Raw genomic sequence first — 20,399 nt, forward strand, 5'->3', positions numbered from 1 at the left:
ATCACTTCCCTACTCCTGCTGGCCACACTGTTTCTGATACAGACCAGGATGCCATTGGCCTTCTTGGCCCCCTGGGCACACTGCAGGTCGAGTTCAGCGATGGCACCTTCACATGAGCGGTTTTCTCCAAGACCTTCTCTACTTGTGATTCCCTTCTGCAGTGTTTGGTGTTTGTTTTCCCCTTCTCATTTATCCCTCAGTCAACCTGTATTGAATCTCTGTGTGTATGTATGGACTTACAGTAGAGAAGGAGAGTAAGCCGAGATACATTTTGCAACTGGATGTAAACTCCCTTATTTTTTTCACAATTGTGTGTATTACTTACTTGCAGATCTACCAGAGGTTTTGCTGGTTTTTTGCCTGGATACTTTATCTGCCTTCTCGTGCAGTAGTGAAAAACATGCTGCATGCTCTGCAGAGCAGAGGGAGAGATGGGGTCTTCCCTGCCACCGTGCTCAGGGGATCTTTTGACTTAATATGATGAGTGGGGGCAGGCAGCAACGGGGAGGGATGGAGAAATGTATGGCAGGGATTGCAGCTTGATGTTGTGGCCGCAGTCCTAGTGCATACCCAGCTGGGTGGTACGGTTAAGGGCGGTCATCAGGTACAATAAACTGGGAGAACATCGGGAACAGGGAGAGGCATGTGCCCTGGTAGGAGTGAGGACTCAGCTCCCACTGCAAGTGAGATGAAGCCTCAGACTTCCAAAGGCAAAAAAATTCATACTGAACGCAGCTGTACTTCACTTGGCTTAGCTGGAACATGGTCACACATACGGTATCTATATCAGATCCAAATGCCCAAGCAAAAGAGGCCAACCTGCTTATTTTCAGGGTTTACGAGCGGTGTCACTTGCTGAAGTGTCCAGGGTGACTTAAGCCACAAGTTGCAGCAGCCAAGTTATGAAACTGTAAGAAAGTGGGTGTATAATGGAAACGGTGACAGAAGGTTTCGGGCTTTTTTAAAATTTTTTAAACAGTCCTCCGTTTTGCAGCCCAGCTGTTTGACATTCACTGAACTAATATCTGGAATGGCTAAGATGTGAACTATGGCTGAAAAGAGACTTGGGCATCCAGCTCGCACAACTGCCAAGTCCTCACCAATCTCTCAGGATTTCAAAAGTTTGCTTCCAGAGCAGATGAGGACAGGGCTTGGCTGGAGTATGGTGGCATGTCATAGCTTCGTTAGTCCCTGTTAATGCTTGTAAGGCTTGGAGTGAGGTTTGGCAAAGCGAACACCATGACTTGTGCAAACACTGCAGCCATGGGGGCAGTGTGGGGAGAGCTGCAGAGCTTGGTGACAGCGTTTAGCTGCTGCGTGTTCATGCTGAGAGCGACAGGAGCTGTGCTGAGCTTAGAGAAATTCAAGCTGAAGGAAGACTGAGCAGATGTAGTCAGGAAAGAAGCCTCAGGGGTAAATGTTTTATCATAATAGAGGGTCCTGCTTGCATACAATAGAAATATGCCAGCAAGAGGCTCCAGTAAATGTAGGCCTGCGTTTCCTGTACTGAGCAAATGACATGGTGTGGGCAACACAAACATGACACATGCACTGAAAAACATCTTTTGGCAGGTGCATGTGTGACACAGTATGTGTTTTGTTCACAGCTTCGATGTGGAAAATGGTCCGTCACCAGGTCGCAGCCCACTGGACCCGCAGGCCAGCTCCTCGTCAGGACTCGTTTTGCACACAACATTCCCGGGCCACAGCCAGCGCAGGGAGTCGTTCCTGTACAGATCCGACAGCGACTATGACTTATCACCAAAGACGATGTCCAGGAACTCTTCTCTCCCAAGTGAACAGTAAGCATAAATTCAGCTCACATCATATTTTACAGTAACTAAGAGCTTTACATGGCCTCCTCTAATCCTCAGAGCTCTGTTAAGAGGTGCTTATGGGTGGTACTCACATTTCATAGCCTGAGTGCCCAAGACGGTCGCTTTTGCAGTCTGCCAAGGCATGACTTCCCTCTCCCCATCCCATCCTTGAAATATTCCCCTTTACTTCGTAATTTAGCAGAAGGGCTTTCAAATCCGTACCCTGAAACAATAGAGAATTTTTGCATTTTACCTTTCCTGGTACTAGTTCTTCACGTTGGAATTTGTGTTTGGGGTGTGAAGCGCTTGCAGCTAACTGCAGGGTAAAGCCTGGGCGGTGCTCAGGGCAGAGACTGCTGCGAGCTGCCCACGTCCCTGCTTGGCCTGCCGGCAGGAGAGCCCTGTCACTCCAGCACTTGGCTTGCTTGGTGATTTTCTGCACTCTCTTTTCTTCATTATACTCTCATCGTGCATTCTCAGAGCCTGGTTAACATCATCTCTGGTTTTTCTTAAGTAGGTAACGGTCCATTAGCCTGGACAATAGAAATATGACTGTACTTATATTTACAATATTACTCTTCTCCATCCTGTTTTCTGTCATGGATTGTTCACTAGAACTGAGTGGAAAATACAGCAGAAAGCCGAGGCAGATGGTTGAGCTTGAGAGGATCAATACAACACAGAGCGTGGAGCTTAAATGAGTGTCCTGGATTTGCAGCCCTTTATTTTAAAAGGCACAGTTTAAAGTTTTAAAGTGACCATTAAGCTATAAAAAAGCGTTCATAAAAAAAGGTTAACTGTTATGAAAGCCCTACAAGTTTTGTCATGAAATAGAAATCTAAATATTAGCGAGATTCACGAGGAGAATTCTCCTGAAAGAGAACATCCCTCCCTGTTGGTTAACGTTTAGTAAATATTTACCAGAGACAAAGTAACCACTCCAAATTATGCAAATACCATGTTTTGTGTAAACGGTGGATTTTGACAGTTGCCCCGTGTTCCCAGCAGTGTGCTAGGGGAGACAGCTGTGCTGGGGTGGGGAGAGCCCCGTGCAGCTGTGCCCAGCACCTTCATTTCCCCCAGCTTCATAGCTGCCTGCAGTTAGAGGTGTCCATTTACTGCAGGCATCAAGGCTCCTGCGGCACTCGGGGGAGCCGACATCTCCACGCTGACCTGTTTTTGACATCAGTGTTGAGACAACTTTAATGAAAATGTAGACTTAGCAACACTGATACCTGAGTAGACATGCTCTGTGGCAGCACCACCAGGGAGAATACCCCTTTGAAGGGGTCCAGCACTGGTGGACACCTCTCTAGAGGTGCCCGTGGCAGCCTGCAGCCATGCCTGCTCTCTTGCCTGCAGCCACTCCTGCTCTCTCCTGCCTGCCTCCTGCCTCGCTCAGTGCATCAGGTGCACATCATACAAAACACCCGGAGGGACGGGAGCCCACCAGCAGCCGCACTGGATTGCCTTGCTTTCCAGCCACTGTCAGGTCTGTGCTGCACAATAGCTCTACCCTGCCATGTCTCAGTTAGGTAAATCATACTGGATTTTTCATATACACACAAGTGCTATATATAATATCGCGAAAAATCCCTCTTATTGACAGTGACGATGTATTTTACTCAGAACTTCTGCTCAAATCTTCCATGATGAAAATGGCCGGACGTCTGAATAACATTAAAGACTGTGACAAAGATCAACAAAAGCCAGGAAATTCAAAGCTGACCTTTCCCTGGACTGTTACGGTTTTTTTTTCCACCGCGGTGCAAGCATGCTGCCTTAACTTTTGAATTTCCTGCCTTTTATTGCCTGGTGTTACCAGTCTGAACAGTCGCTCCAGCCGGGTTGTTTTGGATATATACTGCGAGACCCTTCCGTTAGGAGCGTGATTGTATGATGTGTTAAATAAACGCTGCATGGGTTAATGTTTTTTTGTCACGGGCGCTGCCCAGGGAAACCTCCCTCTGCAAAATGCTCTTTCTCTGGGGTGAATGACACCCTGTTTGAGGTAAATTTACACATTTTCTCCATTTCTCCCTAGGCATGGGGATGACCTGATTGTCACACCTTTCGCCCAGGTAAGTTGGCAGCCTGTTGGCCTGTCAAATTAAAAAAAAAAAAAAGTAAAACCTTAAGTGGAGAAGTTAACGTCTCCGGTTTTGCCTCCCTCGTAGGTGCTGGCAAGTCTACGAAGCGTGAGGAACAACTTCACGCTCCTTACCAATTTGCACGGCACCTCCAACAAGTAAGCCCATCGTTTTTCGTTCGCTTACGGCTCGCACGCAGCGGGGGCCGGCGGGGGCGTAGCAGGGCCGCCGCCGACCCTGCTCGGCGCCTCTTGCGCGGGACGCCAGGGGGCGCCAGAGCGCAGCCCGCCGGCCGGGTCCCGCCGCCGTCTCCCACAGGGAGCGCCCGCGGGCGGGCACCTCTCCGCGGCATTGCCTCCCCGGCGGCCACCGACCCGCCGAGCCCCCATTCCACTTCCTCAGGCCTGTCTATGCCCCCTCACCCCCGAGAGAGGCTCCTGCCCCCCCCGCAAAGAGGCTCTTGCCCTGCCAGTATCGCAGCCCTCACTGTTCAGTCATGGCGCCTGACTGGAGAGACTGGAAAAGCATGGCGAGCCTGGGGAGGGAGTGATGTTCCTGCTTGGGAAGAAGGTGTGATGTGTTTCTGGGCATGTTGAGTGTGTGTGATGTGGTATCTATCTTCCGCACTTTGCCACCTTGGCTGTCCCAGGCATTCGTTAGGTGCCCAGCTCGGAGCGGAGTCGTCGTCGGTGTTCGGCTGAGCTGTGGTGCTGCCCTGCATTTCCACCATTGTTTCACAAGAGAGGCGGTCATGGCCAAAGGGTAGACGCCAAGGAGGGAAATGCCAAGCACGAGGCTGTGGGGACAGTGAGGGTTTCCCCGATAGGGCAGGCAGCAGCGTCCTGCAGCTTGGCTCTGGGGGGCTGCCCAGAGAACTGGCCTGTGCTGCCTGCAGGCCAGGGATCCTACATTGCTTTGTTTGACACTGTAATTGCACTGAATGGGGAAGGTGATGCACTGAACTTAAGAGGAAGATGTTGTTTTTTATACCTGCTGAACAGGAGAAACCAAACAAACTCCTTTTTACGCCTTTGTCCGGAACCACCGTTTCCCCTTAGCTATTTATAATGAGCCAGTCATCGTCATTTTCTGTCCTGTTTTGCCCCAAGAGAGCTGTTTTGCGTGAAACCAGCATCATTCGTTCCTGGCGACGTCGGTTACGCACCCACCCATCCCACCCTGAGACTGGCAGGCACTGCTCGCTCAAAGTGTCCTGCTGGCTCCTGAAGCAAAAGATGAGGTGCAAAAGTGCACTCCAGCGGGACGCCGCAGGCTTGCTTCACTGCTGCACACGTGAGTGGCATCGCCTGGGTGCCCACTGCAGACTCCGCTTTCTACCTTCCAGTGCAATCTTGTATTTTACGTAAAGCCCAGCATTTTATCCAGGCATGAGGTTTTCCTCCCGTTGATTTCTGTTTGCAAATTTTGATCGTAAGGAACTGCCACATTCCAAGATGGAGGTTAATAGAAAAACAGATGGCTGAAATAGATTCCTTTTTTTAAGCTTTGCTTTTTTGAACAGCTCGAGCATTTCAGCAGTTCCTAATGAGGAATCTGAAATTGGATGGGGCCGGAAGGAAGCGAGGGCGTAACCTGTAGGACACAGAGGCATCTTGCAGTGTCCTTTTGAAAACATTCCCAGATTTGATTAGGTACAAATTCATGTGGCCAGCCAAAGTAAAAGTCATTAAATGTTTAAACCATTATATACCAAACATCCAAGTCTGTGGCGGAATGTGCTTCCAGGCCCTGTGGAGCTTCCCGCACAGTTTCCAAACAGCTCTGCTGGGTTACAGCCGTCCTGCCAGCTCATGATTTTATCATATGTCTCATGATATGTGGTATTTTACTTAAACTTCTGCTCTGGGGATCATGAGAGTCTCAGCTTTTCTTTAGCCCCTCCTGTCCCCTCTTTTTTCCTCTCCTCCACCCCGCTGCCCCAAGAACAAAAAAGAGGATGCTGTCGCACCTATTTACAGAACTGCTGGAAAATATGAATGTTAAGGGCTGGAGGAGAAAAAACAACCAGAAGTCATATTTTTTGGACTTTAACGTCAGGGTTTTTAAGACAGTTTCCTGATTGGAAAAGAGGAGAATATGATTAATGGTTTCAGAGTGCCTGAGTTTGGCAGATGCAGCCCAGGACACGGTCAGAAAGCATCTGGCGCCTACTCCTCTTAATACCCACCAGCAAAAGAGAGGGAGTGGGAAGTGGGAACTGTGTACACTTGAGCATGGTGGTGTCTAAGAAGGGACAGTGCTGTCAAAACCCAGATCTCTGGGTCTCTGTTGCCTGCGCCCTGGCTGCTGCAGAAACCAGGATGAGCACGGCCAGGACTTAATTCGAGGATGCCGGGAGCGGTGCCGTTCCCTTTTCAGGCTCTGCAGCGGGGAATACCCTACTGAATACTAGTTCATCCCTCCCCGCCCCCCCAAAGGCATGTCTGTGCAACTCAGTGCAGGGTTTGGAGATACCTGGAGCACATCTCCCCAGATACTGGAAATGCTGCAGCCACAGCGTGGTGTCCCTATTGGGGAGTTTCTGTTTTTTAGAGATTTCAAGATTTGGCTTTTCAAAGGCTCAGCAGAGGCAGGTCGGGGCAGATTTTCAGAGAAGTCGACATCTAACATGTGCGCCCTGTGCTGAACCCTTCAAAGAATCTGGGTCCCGCAGCTCCCTCCAGAAAAGCCGAGCCTTTGAAATCCCAGCCGGCAAGCGGGTGCTGCACCCAGGGGAGCCTGCTGGTCAGGAGCAGGCTTTGGAGCCCAGCCAGCCCATGCGCTGCCAGCAGATCGGGAGGCTGGGGCCGAGGGTTTGAAGCACAACTGTAGCTGCGTTACTCTAATGCAGATCTTACCTGGTTAGCAAGGCCTTCCTGGAGCATTTCTGAAGAACCCCCTGGAGCTACAATTGCAGCAGAATTGAGCCACTCAGTTGCTTTGATTTTAGCTTCAAAGGAGAGCTGGCAAATAATGGATGTTTGAGTTCAGTGGCTGACTCAAAAAATTGGGGTTAGGACGTTGGCTAAGAGAGAGTGTGGGGAAATCTGGCTTCAGTTAAAATGTATCAGAAACTTCTTAGGGAAGCAAAAGCCCAAAGTTTCATTTTTGGTCAGCCTGAAATACCGCATTCAATCCAAAATGAAGTCTCTTGATTTTGGTGTCAACTCTTTTTAACTTCTTTAAAAAAGAAGTCTCTTTTTTCCCAAGTAAATTATGGTTTCAACTTGAAAAAGTAATAGTTTTATTTGGCAAATCTCACAATGAAATATTTTGACATTTGGAGAAATACTGCACCCTTTTTCCAGTCAGACCCTGTTTGCTTGACTTGAACAATTTTTCAAATAGCTTTTGGTCCTTCCGAAATCCAGGCTTTTCTGATGAAATTGTTGCTCCTAGTCAAAAAAAATCTCCTTCAGCTGTTTCAGAGCTTACAGTAGTGACTGAAGCGTCTTCTTACTTGCTTCCAGGTGCAATTCAAACTGTTAACTGTAGGGTTTAAAGCCAGATATTTCTCACCTTACCTATGGTATTGCATTGCAGCCTGCACACTGGTGTAGCATTTGACATTACTTCAGGGTCCAGTCCAGACCTTGTAGGGAAAAGCTTTTCAGGAGAAGGCCTTGGTTTGGGGGGACCCACTGACCTCTTCAGCCACAGAGACCAGCCCTTGCTGACTTCCAGGCATATTTTGAGCAGAAAGTTGCAAAGGCAAAGTGTGGGATGATAGCGCATCTTTCCCAGTATGCCTTCTTTCCAGCATGTGTGTGTGCCTAGCCAGGGGACATACATCTTTGGGTTTTCCTAACAGATATATTGATACTGCTCATTAACTGCCAAATAAAGTAAAGTGTTTTGGGCTTCTTTGTGAGTATAAAAAAGGATTTTTAACTGTGGGAGTTGGCAGTTTGAACTGCCAACAGGGTTTGAAATGATAAAATAATACCTATTTATAGAGTATTCTTTATCCCTCTTAGGAGATCTCCAGCAACGAGTCAGCCACCTGTCTCCAGAGTTAACCTGCAAGGTATGTGTGTGACTTTGATAATCACCTGCAAGGTCAAATGCAGATGAAGGCTTATTGCACATCATTTTGCTAACAGCTGCTTCTTTGCCCCCTCCCCCTGGTGTAATTCTGGGCTCGTAGAGCTTCTGAGTTACTTGTGCAAAACCAATACAAGAGGACCATCAGAGCCAAAATATTGTTATTTTAATAGTTTGGGGTTTGGGTTTATCCTTGTATGTTAGCATAAAAGACGAACATGATTTTGGTTTGATAGTCATGGCCACAGTGACTGCTATTCTTCTGAGTCCCTGTGCTGCACAGGCCTGGACAAGCCCCAGCCTACAAGCCTTGAACAGGCTCAGACACAGCTGTATTTTTTTTATCCTGTTTATTTCAGTTTGTTTCCATGTGATCTATGTAAAAATTGCAATATCAAAAACCTTTCTCAGGTGAAACTTCCTCTGCTTTTATTAGGCTGCCCTGGAATGGCATTTTCTTGTTTCGTTGTTTCCTTGTGGTCTTTTGAAATCTACATTTAGCAATCGAATGAGAGCAGAAGTCAGTGAGTGTGGCTAATTGCACCTTCTTTCCTGTCTGCTCCCCCCCTGCACACGGTGTCCCTCAGTCACCTTGTCCTCACCCCCATGTTGGGTCAGAGACCGCAGCAAACTCAAGCAAGTTTGACTATGATCATGGAGGAGAATAACACTGAGCAAAGCCTCCAGACGGAGGGCACCGGGCAGTGCACTGTGTACAGCTTGTGCTAGAACCCAGGCGAGCGAGGGACCCCCAAGGGGGCTCAGCGTCTGCCTGGGGTGCCAAAGCAAGGTGGGGTAAGCAGCAGTGTGAGCCCAGCAAGCGGAGGCAGGGAGCAGTTGTGGTGGGAGCAGGGGGCTGCTCAGGTAGAATGAAGTACTGAGGATGGGGAAGCAGAGGCAACCTGCTTATGACAAGTTTCTTTATGTTTAGCCATGCAGTGCTGAGGGCTTGTGGGACCCCTCTCAGGAACAGAGCTGGCCCTACTTGCGCTAATTTAAAGGTTACTTCCACAGAGAAGGAGATAAGATTTGGAGGAGTGCCCATTTGTAAGGTTTAATCTCAGCCTTTCCAATAATTATGTGCTAGGAGGGACTAAAAGCTTAATTTTTACAGTGTGTGAAGCCTGGATAACTAACTGTCATTTCTTTTCATGCTATGTATTATTTACTGTCTGGGGACACGTATAGTCCTGGAGACTTGCAGATTAGGGTCCTCAAAATTTGTTAATGGAATGTGGAAACCTCTCATGCGTAAAGAAAACTGGACAACACGATCTTAAACGCCTTTTCCTTCGCTCCCTCTCTGTGAACAGTGTCGAGTCAGGGCTAGCAGGAATGCAACTCATCACTTCATTTAAAAGTCTGTTCTAGCAAGACTTTGATTTTGTGGCCTGTGTGAAAAAAATCATGGAAAAATTCATAAGCTTTCCATAGATCTGTTTATATAGGTTACAGAATCTAGTAACGAGGAGAGAATTCCCTTCCAGGAATTTTTAGATTAATTTTCTTAACACATTCTATAGAAACAGTTGCTTTCAACTTTTTAACGCTTTGAGGATATTTTTCTGCAGTATTTCCAACGTGAGCCTTAAGATACTTGTTACTTTTTAGCTAACCTAAGCTTCTAATGCTGGGAATACATGAAAATTTCAGCTTCCTTTTTGATTGAAGGGTCTGACACACATAATTGTAGATCAAGTTTTGTGTTACCCTGCAAAGCTCAAAAAGAGAAAGCAACTGAGAAGAATCCAACTTTTAGCATTTTTAACCTTGTGATCCTGACTCATGTTTTTTAATGTTTCAGTGCTAGTAATTACATGTGGATAGGTGGATATATCTAAAATAAATTATATTAACAACTTACCTGAGATGTGAAAAAAGAAAATGTCCAGATGTGGAAATGAGCCATGCTGGATGCATTTTCAGTATGCAGATTTTTATTTGGTAACAAAAGGACTGTGGAAGAAAACTGCAGCTCAGCAGCTTGTGGAATTTGTAAAAAGTAGAGAAGTATAGGCTGGATTCATGGCCCCTCAAATAAATGAGTTCTTAACCATGTAACTTAACTGACTTCAGGTGAAGGCTTCAAATGAAACAAAAAATGTGAGTTGTATCATTACAACTTAAGTGAATTGTGACAGTTTGTAGGTAAGAATAAGAAATATTTTTGAGATTGGTAGGAAATTGTGTAATTTCCTACCTGAAATAAGCCAGTATTGACATTGTTAGTGAAAAAGCCTGGGGTTCTTACTTAAATTCAGTTTCAGATTATTTTTGTTGATGAATTTTATCAGCTCGCACAGGATCTAGTCTCTAGGCTGAAGCAATCCCTTCCTGGCCAGCCTAAGACATTGCATCTGCCGTACTGTCACACCCCTGTGCTGAGGGCATCAGGAGTGAGCTTGCTGAGAAAGGACGGCAGCTCTGACACATTGAAGGAAGACTCTCAAAACCAGCCTGATAAAGCTGCCACACTCACTAGTTTACTATTTAGTGATAGTTTACAAGGCTTAGAGTTGTAGCCGAGAGAGGGGATGCGTTCTTCTCAGGTGAGGCCAGCACCCAGCCACCTGCCTACTTGCTTCTGTGATAGGTTGTGTACCCTCAGCTCAGGTTCTCCCCATGCTCGCATGAAAATAGAGGTGTAGTGAGGAATGCCGGTGTTACTCTACCCTGCAGTTATTTATTTTCTTATTTTGTGCTATTCTAGCATGTAAGCCAGGACCGTTCTGAATTTCTGACCTTATTTACTTGTTGCATTTGGTGTCCCCCACTTTGCTGCCCAGAGTGCGTTCCAGGTTTCTGCAGAGCCTCTCGTTTCCCGTGGAGGCTGTAGTCATTCTGTACGGCAGTTGCCATGATCAATTTGGCGATTGCCTTCCTTTACAGCCGTTGTTACATATTGTAATTCATTTCAGTATAGCAGAAAACAATGACAGCCGTTTACTTTCTAAGGAAGTTTCCATTTAAATGCAGCAAGAACAAAAATCTCTAGGGGATTTTTTTTTTCAGTGTTTGCAGCTTTTTTTCCCTAGATGGCTTCTGATTTGAAAATTATGAAAGGAAGGAGAGATTTTCCTATCAGATCACTTCCAGTTATGTGCCAATGCCTCCTGTGTCTGAAAGGACACAGAATGTTTTTCCTGAAAGTTTTGGAGAAGGAAACGGTAATGTTTTGATTGGGACTAGGCTGCGTTACATCCCTCTAGATAAAAGAATGTGTTTTGAAATGAAATGTGTTTATATTCCCTAGATTGGTTAGTTGGCAAAGCTCAGAATTTTATTTTAGCTCTCCCATGTCACACATTGACTCTTAGATTTACTACAATCAATTGACATCACTATGAGCACCTCGTATATGTCTCCTTTTATTTGTCGTTAGTGGAGTGATTTATATCCTGTTATGAAAAGTACAGAACTCAGGGTTTAAAGCAAACTAGCATACATTAATAAAATTACCCTGGAGGGAGACAAATTACATTCAGCATTTGCACTGGAAGTAATACATGCCAGCTGTTTACTCCAGCTAGAATATTACAGGATTTGTCAGTTGTTTCAAACAGAGAGGAGCCAGATCTGTTGCTAGTGTACTCCCAAGGAGTTGCATCACTGAGGACCCAGGCCCGTGGCGAAATGAATGAGCTGTGTTGAAATTACGAAATTCTTTCTCTTTTTTGCTTTCATTTTCTTGAAAGCATGAAGAATTCTGGCCAGGTTTTTCATGGGACAAAGTGCTTTCAAAGCCGATACTGATGTCACTGTAAATTTCAGAGCTTTCTTAACCTTATAACCACAGCCATAAAAGGAAGAGGAATATGTATTGAACATCCTGTGTTTTGTCCTTGGTATCAGCTTAAGTAAATCTGGCAGATTTTTCCTGTTATTTTGTTATAACTGCAGATCACAGGAACGAACAAAATTGCTTTTATGAATTAGCTGAGAAACCATAACATGGAAATATGAAGCCGTAGCAAAAAGTACATAAATCCTTAATTAGCTCATGTACTTCACAGCTGGGAAGGATAATGGGAATACTTCAGACCATGAGGTTCCTAAGCGGTGTATAGCATTACAGAGTGCAATTGCGCAGGGCCAGGATTGTGAACGCGTGCTACCCAACTACCTTCTCTGGAATTACAGAAACAATCGTATAAATGACAGAAACATTGTCGCACAAGTGTCTGTGATGTTTCTTTCTCCTATTCTCCTTTTTTTTTTTTTAAACTCAGCCTCTGCCAGAGTTACTTACATTGACCTTTGTGCTACCTTGGGCTCAGCAAATCCATCAGCACCTTCTCTTCTCGATTCAGCTCTCTCCTCCCCTGGCATCAGTGAAAGGTCTTTAGTTCCTACCCGATTGATTCAACTAATAAAATCTTTAACCAGCAACAAGTCTGGCGGTTCCTGCTTAGTTTTGTTCCTTCCTCCATATTTATTTACTTCACTGGCCCTAATTCCCTCTGAATTAAATCGTCTTTCACTTCACATTCAGTCTAAGCCCCATTTTCACTGCCACATTTGGTCTAAGCCCCTCATTCTTCCACCCATTTTGGTACAATCTTTTCTCCATCTGTTTTGCTTCCTTTGTATTTTTCCCAGGACTTTTTCATATTGTCCTATTCTTTCTCCCAGCTCAGCCAAGGATCGGTGCTGCTTGCTTAGATTCTCCATATCACAAGGCCCCTCCCTCACTGCACAACAATGGTCGTGTACCTGGTCTTCATGTTTGTCTGAACTAGCACAGGCTCTTCACGCCATCACCTTACCTTTGCAGTGCACGTGTAAAAGCCTGCGCATTACCTGTGGGCGCTGCCATAAATGGACCTTGCCGGTCATAGAGGTTGTGGAGAAGGCGCTATACCAGTCGTGATGCAACAGAGCAAGAAGCCTTTTCCAGATGAACAGGGGGACAGGGGAGAGGTGGCACATTTCCGCCGAAAGATCGATACCCAGATGGACAGTATTTTCCCATACTGGTTCGTTTGATAGGCTGTTGCACTTAAATGTTACTGATGGCTGACAGGAGCAAAGCATAGTGTTAAGGGTCAAAGAGTGTTGTGTGCTTCCCGGAGCTGTGAGGGGTTTGCAGAAACTTTTCTCAAGAGCAGGCAACCAAGTGCCCCTTGGATACTTTCAACACTGAATAATTATAGTATGTCCTCACAATTAATTATATACCTAGCAATATAATATAGCTGATTTGCTCTGCAACCCGAGGCTTTGGGGGGTGTAGCGCTTTGGGATATGTCACACACAGGCTTTTCAGGGCTCATGGGATTAAAGCTTTGTTAAAATTCCTCTCTGGGGATGGGAGTAAAAGATTGGTATTTTTCTTGCTTGTGCCTTAGCCTCTGCTTTCCTGTACATCTGCACGTTTGTCTGCACTTCTCACATGCCTTTACACGAACTCAGAACTTGTACTCTTTCATTTTTTACGTGGGTGTAAGATGTACACAGACTCGTGCACGAACATTTGTATAAAGCATAAACAAAAGACTGGATAATGCTGGTGCTTGTGCTAATGAGAGTCCCAACTTTTTGTACAAATTAACAAGCCCTGTGCATCAAAGTCAGCTCTTGGTTACAAATATCTATATATCCCAAGTCATTAGTATGGAGCTAGTGCTCTTGCACCATTCTTCCTCTGCTTGGTGTGCGGAAAATGGCTCTGGGCATATACGAAATAGAGGATTCATTCTGAAATTCTGTTGATCTGTTGTGACTTTGGCTGAAGATCTGGCCTTTTGATTTTGAGACGGGTTGTACAAGTCAAGTAGATGTGGTGTTTTAGGCTTTTAACAAGTGTGCAAGAGGAGCCGTATATGACCAAATAGCTGAGCTAAAAAGTAACTGATTGTGCACAGTAAATTCAGTGGTGCTGTAGACTTACCTATAAATATTATTACCTACAAATATTATTTTTAAAGGATGCAGTGCTATAATGACACAGATTATTTAGAAACTAAGCAAAACTGTAAAAGAAATCAGATAGATATCAGCTTAATGACGTGACTGAGTAAAATTAAGGCTCTTGAATGGTAAAGTGATTCTTACTGCTTGAGAAATTAAAAGTGCGTTTCAAAGTGAACTTTAAAAGTTACCTGCAGAAAAAGCAAGTGTAGCTGACCAAGCTCCAGACCGCACTGAGGACGTCCAGAGGCCATTTCTTGCTCTTTGCGGGTAGTTCATTCCTGCGGAGAGTCCGTTTCGTGTGTTGCGCCTGCCTGCAAACACACACCCCCTGAAAGTTGGACTCATGCATCTTAGTAAGTATTTCAGTTATGCTATTGACGTCAATGCAGTCATTAAATAGATTGCCGGCCCTCCCATCAGTAAACCTGTGCCAAAGACCTAGAGGCAGACACATTTTAAAAGAAGAACATCAGGTTTTCTTTTAGCATTTGGAGAGAATAAGGGAAAAGTTTCTTCTGAAGTCACTATGCTTTGCAATAAGGGAGGGATTTTTTGCTTAATTTTCTAAGACTCATTTTCTGCGAAGATAATTGCTGCATTTTATTGAACACACTTTTGTTATGTTACTGTGCGCATAAACAACTCCAAATGAGACTAAAGAGTAATTTTTTGCGATCAGCTCCAGCTGAAAAATGACACTCATTTTAGGTCTCCCAGCTAGATTTATTTGTGTATCAAGTAACAGAAGGTATTCAGGCAAACCTGTTTAGCCTTTGACTCCAGAAATTCTGCAAGGATTGATTTCATGACATCTATATAAGAAAATAGCCTTCATTTCCCCTCGGCAGGCTCTGAAGACATACAAGCTAATCATGACTCCATAGCAACGGATAAAAACTGTTTTCCCCTCCGCCCCACCTGTGGATGTCACATGAAGATGCTACACGTGCTGCTGCCATCAGGAGCCTGTCACTCCCTGGGGCCCAGCTGCCATCTGCAGCCGTGGGGCAAGCGGCTGCGATGCCAGCGGGACTCCCTGTGTGCACTCATGCCATCCTGCTGTATTTCTGAGGCGGGCTGGGCTCTCCTGGGCTGGCCGAGACATCCGCTCATTACCGTGGCCAGGGAGATGCCTACCTCCCAGAGCTGCCGTCCTGCCCGTTGCTAAAGGCAGCTCCAGGTTGTACAGTTCTCCTTGCCTGGTGTCAGGAATGGCTCTGGCCGTCAGACAGAGGCTCCAAAGGGGCTGCGAGCTGAAAACCTAAGGATATATATAGATGGCATCCTCACCCAGGTGGAGGGAGTACCTTTCCTTTGACAAGATAAGCAGGTATGTTGTAATCAAGAGCAGCAATGCTTTTTTGAAGAACAGTTGAGGAGCCAAACCACAGGGTTTTTTTGTGGAGGTTGTCATTTCGCTGATGATACCACGCTCTGCTACGCAGGATAAAACCATAAAAACAGTCATAGGTTATTGAAAGGGCTTCTCGCTGATGGATGGTTTCGTTCTGAATGATCCAGCCAACTGCAAACCCAAGGTGACAAAGAAGAGATCTTCGTAGTGGCATGCTCTCATTGTGTCCCCATATTCACTCTGCTCTTTAAGCACAGGTCAAGCCCTGAAAGCCCTATATTGCTTTACTCAGCTCCCATTCTTACTGGATTGCTTAAGGCCTCTGTGAAGACAATAAGACTTTGCCATTGCTAATATCAGTGTTGATAAAATCTGTGTTTCTTTTGTTTTCTGCATAGAATGATAATAGTTGCTGTGGGTGAGATTTTGACATTGCAGTCTTCCGTGTACTGAATCAGTTCCATATGAGTTTGAGAAATGCGTACTTGATCTGAGAAAAAAAACTAACCAAAACAAACAAAAACACCCAAACCAAACTTCTGGCAGGCCAAGTTATTTTTTTTAGGTCGTGGGGCACAGTTTGTGCATGCCTTAGTGATGAATAGGGTTCTTCATTGTCCCACTGGTTTGAGCCCCTTCAACTTCCATGTCATCAGCATTTTCCAGCCAGTGGGAGCTGAAATGGACTCCTGAAAGCACCCATCAGCTCATCCCCGCAGCAGCTATATATAAGTTTCTCCTTCCTCCCCCGAGGTTGAGCTCATTGCTGCAGCATTGTGTCCCGGACACAGCTGGCCATGGGAGTGTGAGAGGCTGCATCCGAGTATCTGTGTGGAGACGTTCCCAGGGTAATGCACTGCACAAATCCCAGAGCCATCAGCCTGTCCTTGGACAGTCCCAATGTTCCAAACTTTGCCCTCCTGCAGGATCTGATTCCACGTGTAAGTTGCTTTCTTGTTGTGTTTTAAAAAGTAAGTATTTCTAACTTTGCGTTTTGATTGTCAGTGGTCAAATCGTTCAGTCCGTAGTTGGGCAGGAACTCCCGCTGACTGTTCTGTATTTATTAGTCGTGGTGGGAGCAGTGTTTGATTCTAGTTTGTAGAGGCATATACAGAGGGTAAAGCGCTGGCTTTGATGGACAGAATTTGAATTTGCCCATCGTCCTCTGTAGGGTAGACATTTTGCCCACCAAAGTTAACTCTACAATTATAGGATAACAATTATAAAGATTAAAACTTGAAGAGCTTTTAAAATCAATGTGTAATCCAGGTAGAATTAAAAGAGGGAGTAAGGGATTGCTAACGCACTTTTCCCTCTATTCAGTTACGGAATTGCATCCATTCTGAGATACGGTTTAGACTCGCCGATTCCCAAACGGTGATACTGAACAATGAACGTATTGACTGTTTTCAATGTTCAAATCACCCAGAAATGCTCTGGTTTTATTATCAGTATCTTTTCATCTCCTGGTTGACTAAAAAAGATTTATATAGTTAAGCATGGTATGCTTATTAATGTAAGCATAATGTCATTGTGCAACTGGTAAAGAATGTTACGCTAATAGTTAATGAAACATTTTATTGTAATATTGTTTTCTCTGTAAGAAGTGTCTGTAAATGACAGCCTTAAGTATTGTATAATTGCGATACTTTTTTGACAGAAAGGAAACAACTGTTAATTATTTATGGTTATTAATAAAACATGCCAGGTTCTTAAGTTAATTCAGTTCACTGGAAAAATATGTATACTTACAAAGATTTAAATTTTTTAAGCAGTAGACTTTAAAAACCATCTAAATACGTCCATGCCTGTGGAATATATTTTCATGTCTAAACGTATCATTGATTGACTTTGTTGTGTGTTCAGGCACTTAATCATTTTAGGAATTCAGAATGTAAAAAAAACCCCAATGCCCCAAAAATCTAGCAGGGTGTTGATTTGACAGTTAATGTCTTTTGATTTTGTATTCATTACTGTGCCTGTCAAAGGCCAGTGGCAAACAGCCTTTCATCAACCGGAAGAGGAGTAGGATCTGACCCAAGATTAGACACTGTGTTTTGTTGTTTACTAGGAGCCATGATCAGTGTCCATTTTTCAGTACTAAATACTTATGTAGTTAGATTTAATTTTAAAAGAGCTATGCTTTTTAATGTAGATACTCTAGTAGAAATATCCTGCTGTCATAAATATACCTTTCCAAGAGGAAATTGAACATCTGTGCGTATGAAAATTCCTCTACCACACCTCCACACTCTTAAAAAATTTTCTTAAACAGACATTTTTGCATTGTATCTAAAAGACTCCAGGTTCCAGGTGTTTAGAGCAAGGCTTTGGATCCAGCTTGCCAGGGCCCTTAGAGCATATTCCAGACACCCCAATGTTTTCCTTTAAAACGGGTTGAATCCAGTTAGGCCTTTCATGCTGCAAGCATGTGTTTAGGGAGGTTTTACAGGCTTAGCACTTAGAATCAAAATGATTCTAAAACATCACATTTTACAAACAATGTATTTTTCTTTAAATATCAGATATTAGGTTGACAAAAGCAGGACACAGTTATAGCAATCGTTGTGTTCTCTGGAAAACCAGCCTAATATTCTGAGAAGTGGAAAAGCCAGCCTGTCTTCCTGCTCCCCTTCCCTCCCTCCCTGCCTCCTTCCCTCTCTGAGTTTTATGAGAAGTGACCTGAAATTGTGGCCCTGCTGTTACCAACTCGAGTGCAGGACATTTGGATCCGCACTGGGAGTGCTCGCGCTGGTCTGGGACGGCCCAAGAGGACGGTATAACCATCTGCTCTGCAGGGACTATCATCCGATGAGTTGAGCGCAGTGTGGGACCAATTCTGCTAGCAAAAATTCAAAGAAGTTGAATTCACAAGTTAATAAAAATTCACAAGTTGGCGATGCATTAGCAAACACAAGTACAGGGTTTGTCAATAATAGGTCTTGCTAGCATTTGACAGTTGTGAAATGTTTTCCTCCCTTTCTTCCCAAAGATACTTCTTGAAGAAGAGAAATCCAGATACAAGTTTCCAGTCTAACTGGAGTCTTTTCTGTTTTAGCAGTAATACTTTATGGGACATGGTCCACATCCAGAGCCTAGTCAAATGCGTATGCTGGGCCTTCATGTTCATTCAAGTTCTTTGGGCAGCGTATTTCCCGAAATTCCTGTTACTGAAGTGTCACGAACTGTTTGCAGCTTCCTGGGTTTCAACTATATTGCGTGAAACTTTTAAATATTTCCATTCACTTACAGTGGGAACGCGCTATCCAGGTAAAAGCCAAAAGTTTGTTACTCACACTTTATAGATCAGGAACAAAAAAATGAAACACAAGAAAAGATGATGCTCACACCACATTTTTCAGCAGCAGCTGCTCGTTCTGAGCCTGCCTTTGTAACACATCCAAATGTGGTCAATTTAGCATGCTGCTAGAATGTCTCTTACTGCAAATTGCCTTAAATGGAAAGTCATGTGCAGCTTAAAATCAGATGTTTCACAGAAATTGTATGAATTTCACTGAACTTACTCTGAAAGGTGCATAGCATAAAACTTAAAGCATAAAAAGTAACCACTGGAATCTGTGGCAGGCCAACCTATATTTGACCTTCAGTGGGGAACATATCCATTTCCATGTCCATTTAATCTGATATTTTAACTGAGATTATTAATAAGGGTGCCTTTAGTATAGCTGACATTTTGATTTCCTTGAACTCAGTTTGAGGTGCTTAAATAAATATAATATATAAATATATTTTGAGGGCCTTAATTAAATGTGTTTTGAGAGTGAAAGGCTTTTATTACCTGCACTGGCTGTAGTGATTTGACAAGTACTTACACTTCCAAGTCTGCCTGTCATTGCTGGGTTCAAGTTTCTCCTCCATCTGCCCCTTCAAGGTATTGCTTAGCTCTAGTGTAAACAGCCTGATTCGGGTCAGGACTGAGACCCCAGATTTGAGGAAAGTAGTCATACAGGACTCAGACCTCCAGGTTTAATCACCTTCTGGCTAAAATGATCCAGATGTAAGAAAAAAACACAAATTATTATCTGATGTTCTATATTATCTATTTCTGATTATGGATAACTACGTAATCAATCTGATGCTGTGTCCCTGGCAATGTTGGGGAAAATATGGTCCAGTTCTGACTCGTGTCCCAAACACATCTTTTAAAAAGCTGGCAACCAGGGTGTGATGGCCTCAGTTTGAAGGTGACACAGAGGCACAGTGGAGATCAGCACGTGAAAGGATTAATATGGAATATTAAAAGCTGTCAAAACAAATGATGCTGGTTTGTAGGATACTGACATCTCCCTCTTCCTCCCCACCCTTTTACCCGTGGGACTTACTCTGTGATTTTAAACAGATTATTCTAAAAGGCTGTACGTGCAGTTTAGTAAACATAAAGCACACTGAGTCACAGCTACGAACAGCTGAAATTGTTCGCTAGGGTAGATTAATACAGATGATTAGCACAGTGAATGTTTTAGCTCTGTTGTCAGCTACTGCAGGTCTGAAGATTTTTAGTTTTGTGACTTGAGGCTCACTCTGAATGTTCAGAGTTACAGTGTGTGGATGTGCAAAAAGTGAATCCATACATCTCGGGGTGCCACCAGACAGTTATCTGAAGGACACTTGCTTAACGTGCAAAACAGACTGCATTTTCAAAAGCTGGAGGATCACAGATTAAGAAACAACTTTTTTAATTGCATGTGCTTTCAGATTGTTCAAGCTATTTCTGCTGGTTCTGCTGTATGACCGACCCACGATCTGCAGTGAGCAATACTCTGACTTCCCACAGTGTCGTATGGTACAATTACAGATCAGTCGATAGGGCTTACTCAGAGTATCACTTGAAAACCAAATATGTCAAAACAGGTCATTTTTTGCAACATGTTGCGTACTTGAGTGGCTCTGCTCTATGTGGAGTAGCAATATCTCTGGGTTTCAGCTGTAGGATGACAGTCATATTCATTTATTTTGAGAGGCTAAATAAGGGCAGAAAGTTCAGATGAGGTAAATCGGCAAGGTTGACATTATTACCCTTTGGGTACATAAATTATCTATTGTAGGAAAACAGATTAAAATTCCAAACTAAATCAGTTTTTTAAGCTTCCAACCTAAAGGATAATGCTTTCAAGAAATTACGTTTAGCCATTAAAAAAAAAAATATATATAATTTTATAA

General features: G+C 44.2%; 1 protein-coding gene across 1 annotated transcript in view; it reads left to right on the forward strand.

Moving 5' to 3' along the window:
• PDE4B (phosphodiesterase 4B) overlaps positions 1–20,399 on the forward strand; it is a 201,178-nt gene that overhangs the window by 136,615 nt on the left and 44,164 nt on the right. The window contains exons 3-6 of the mRNA XM_009278745.1: positions 1,608–1,802; positions 3,862–3,898; positions 3,995–4,065; positions 7,885–7,934. Of these exons, the coding sequence (XP_009277020.1) occupies positions 1,608–1,802; positions 3,862–3,898; positions 3,995–4,065; positions 7,885–7,934 (353 nt within the window). The remainder of the gene's footprint in view (positions 1–1,607; positions 1,803–3,861; positions 3,899–3,994; positions 4,066–7,884; positions 7,935–20,399) is intronic.

Source organism: Aptenodytes forsteri, unplaced genomic scaffold (genome assembly GCF_000699145.1).
Source record: "Aptenodytes forsteri isolate BGI_AS27 unplaced genomic scaffold, ASM69914v1 Scaffold290, whole genome shotgun sequence".
NCBI lineage: Eukaryota > Metazoa > Chordata > Aves > Sphenisciformes > Spheniscidae > Aptenodytes > Aptenodytes forsteri.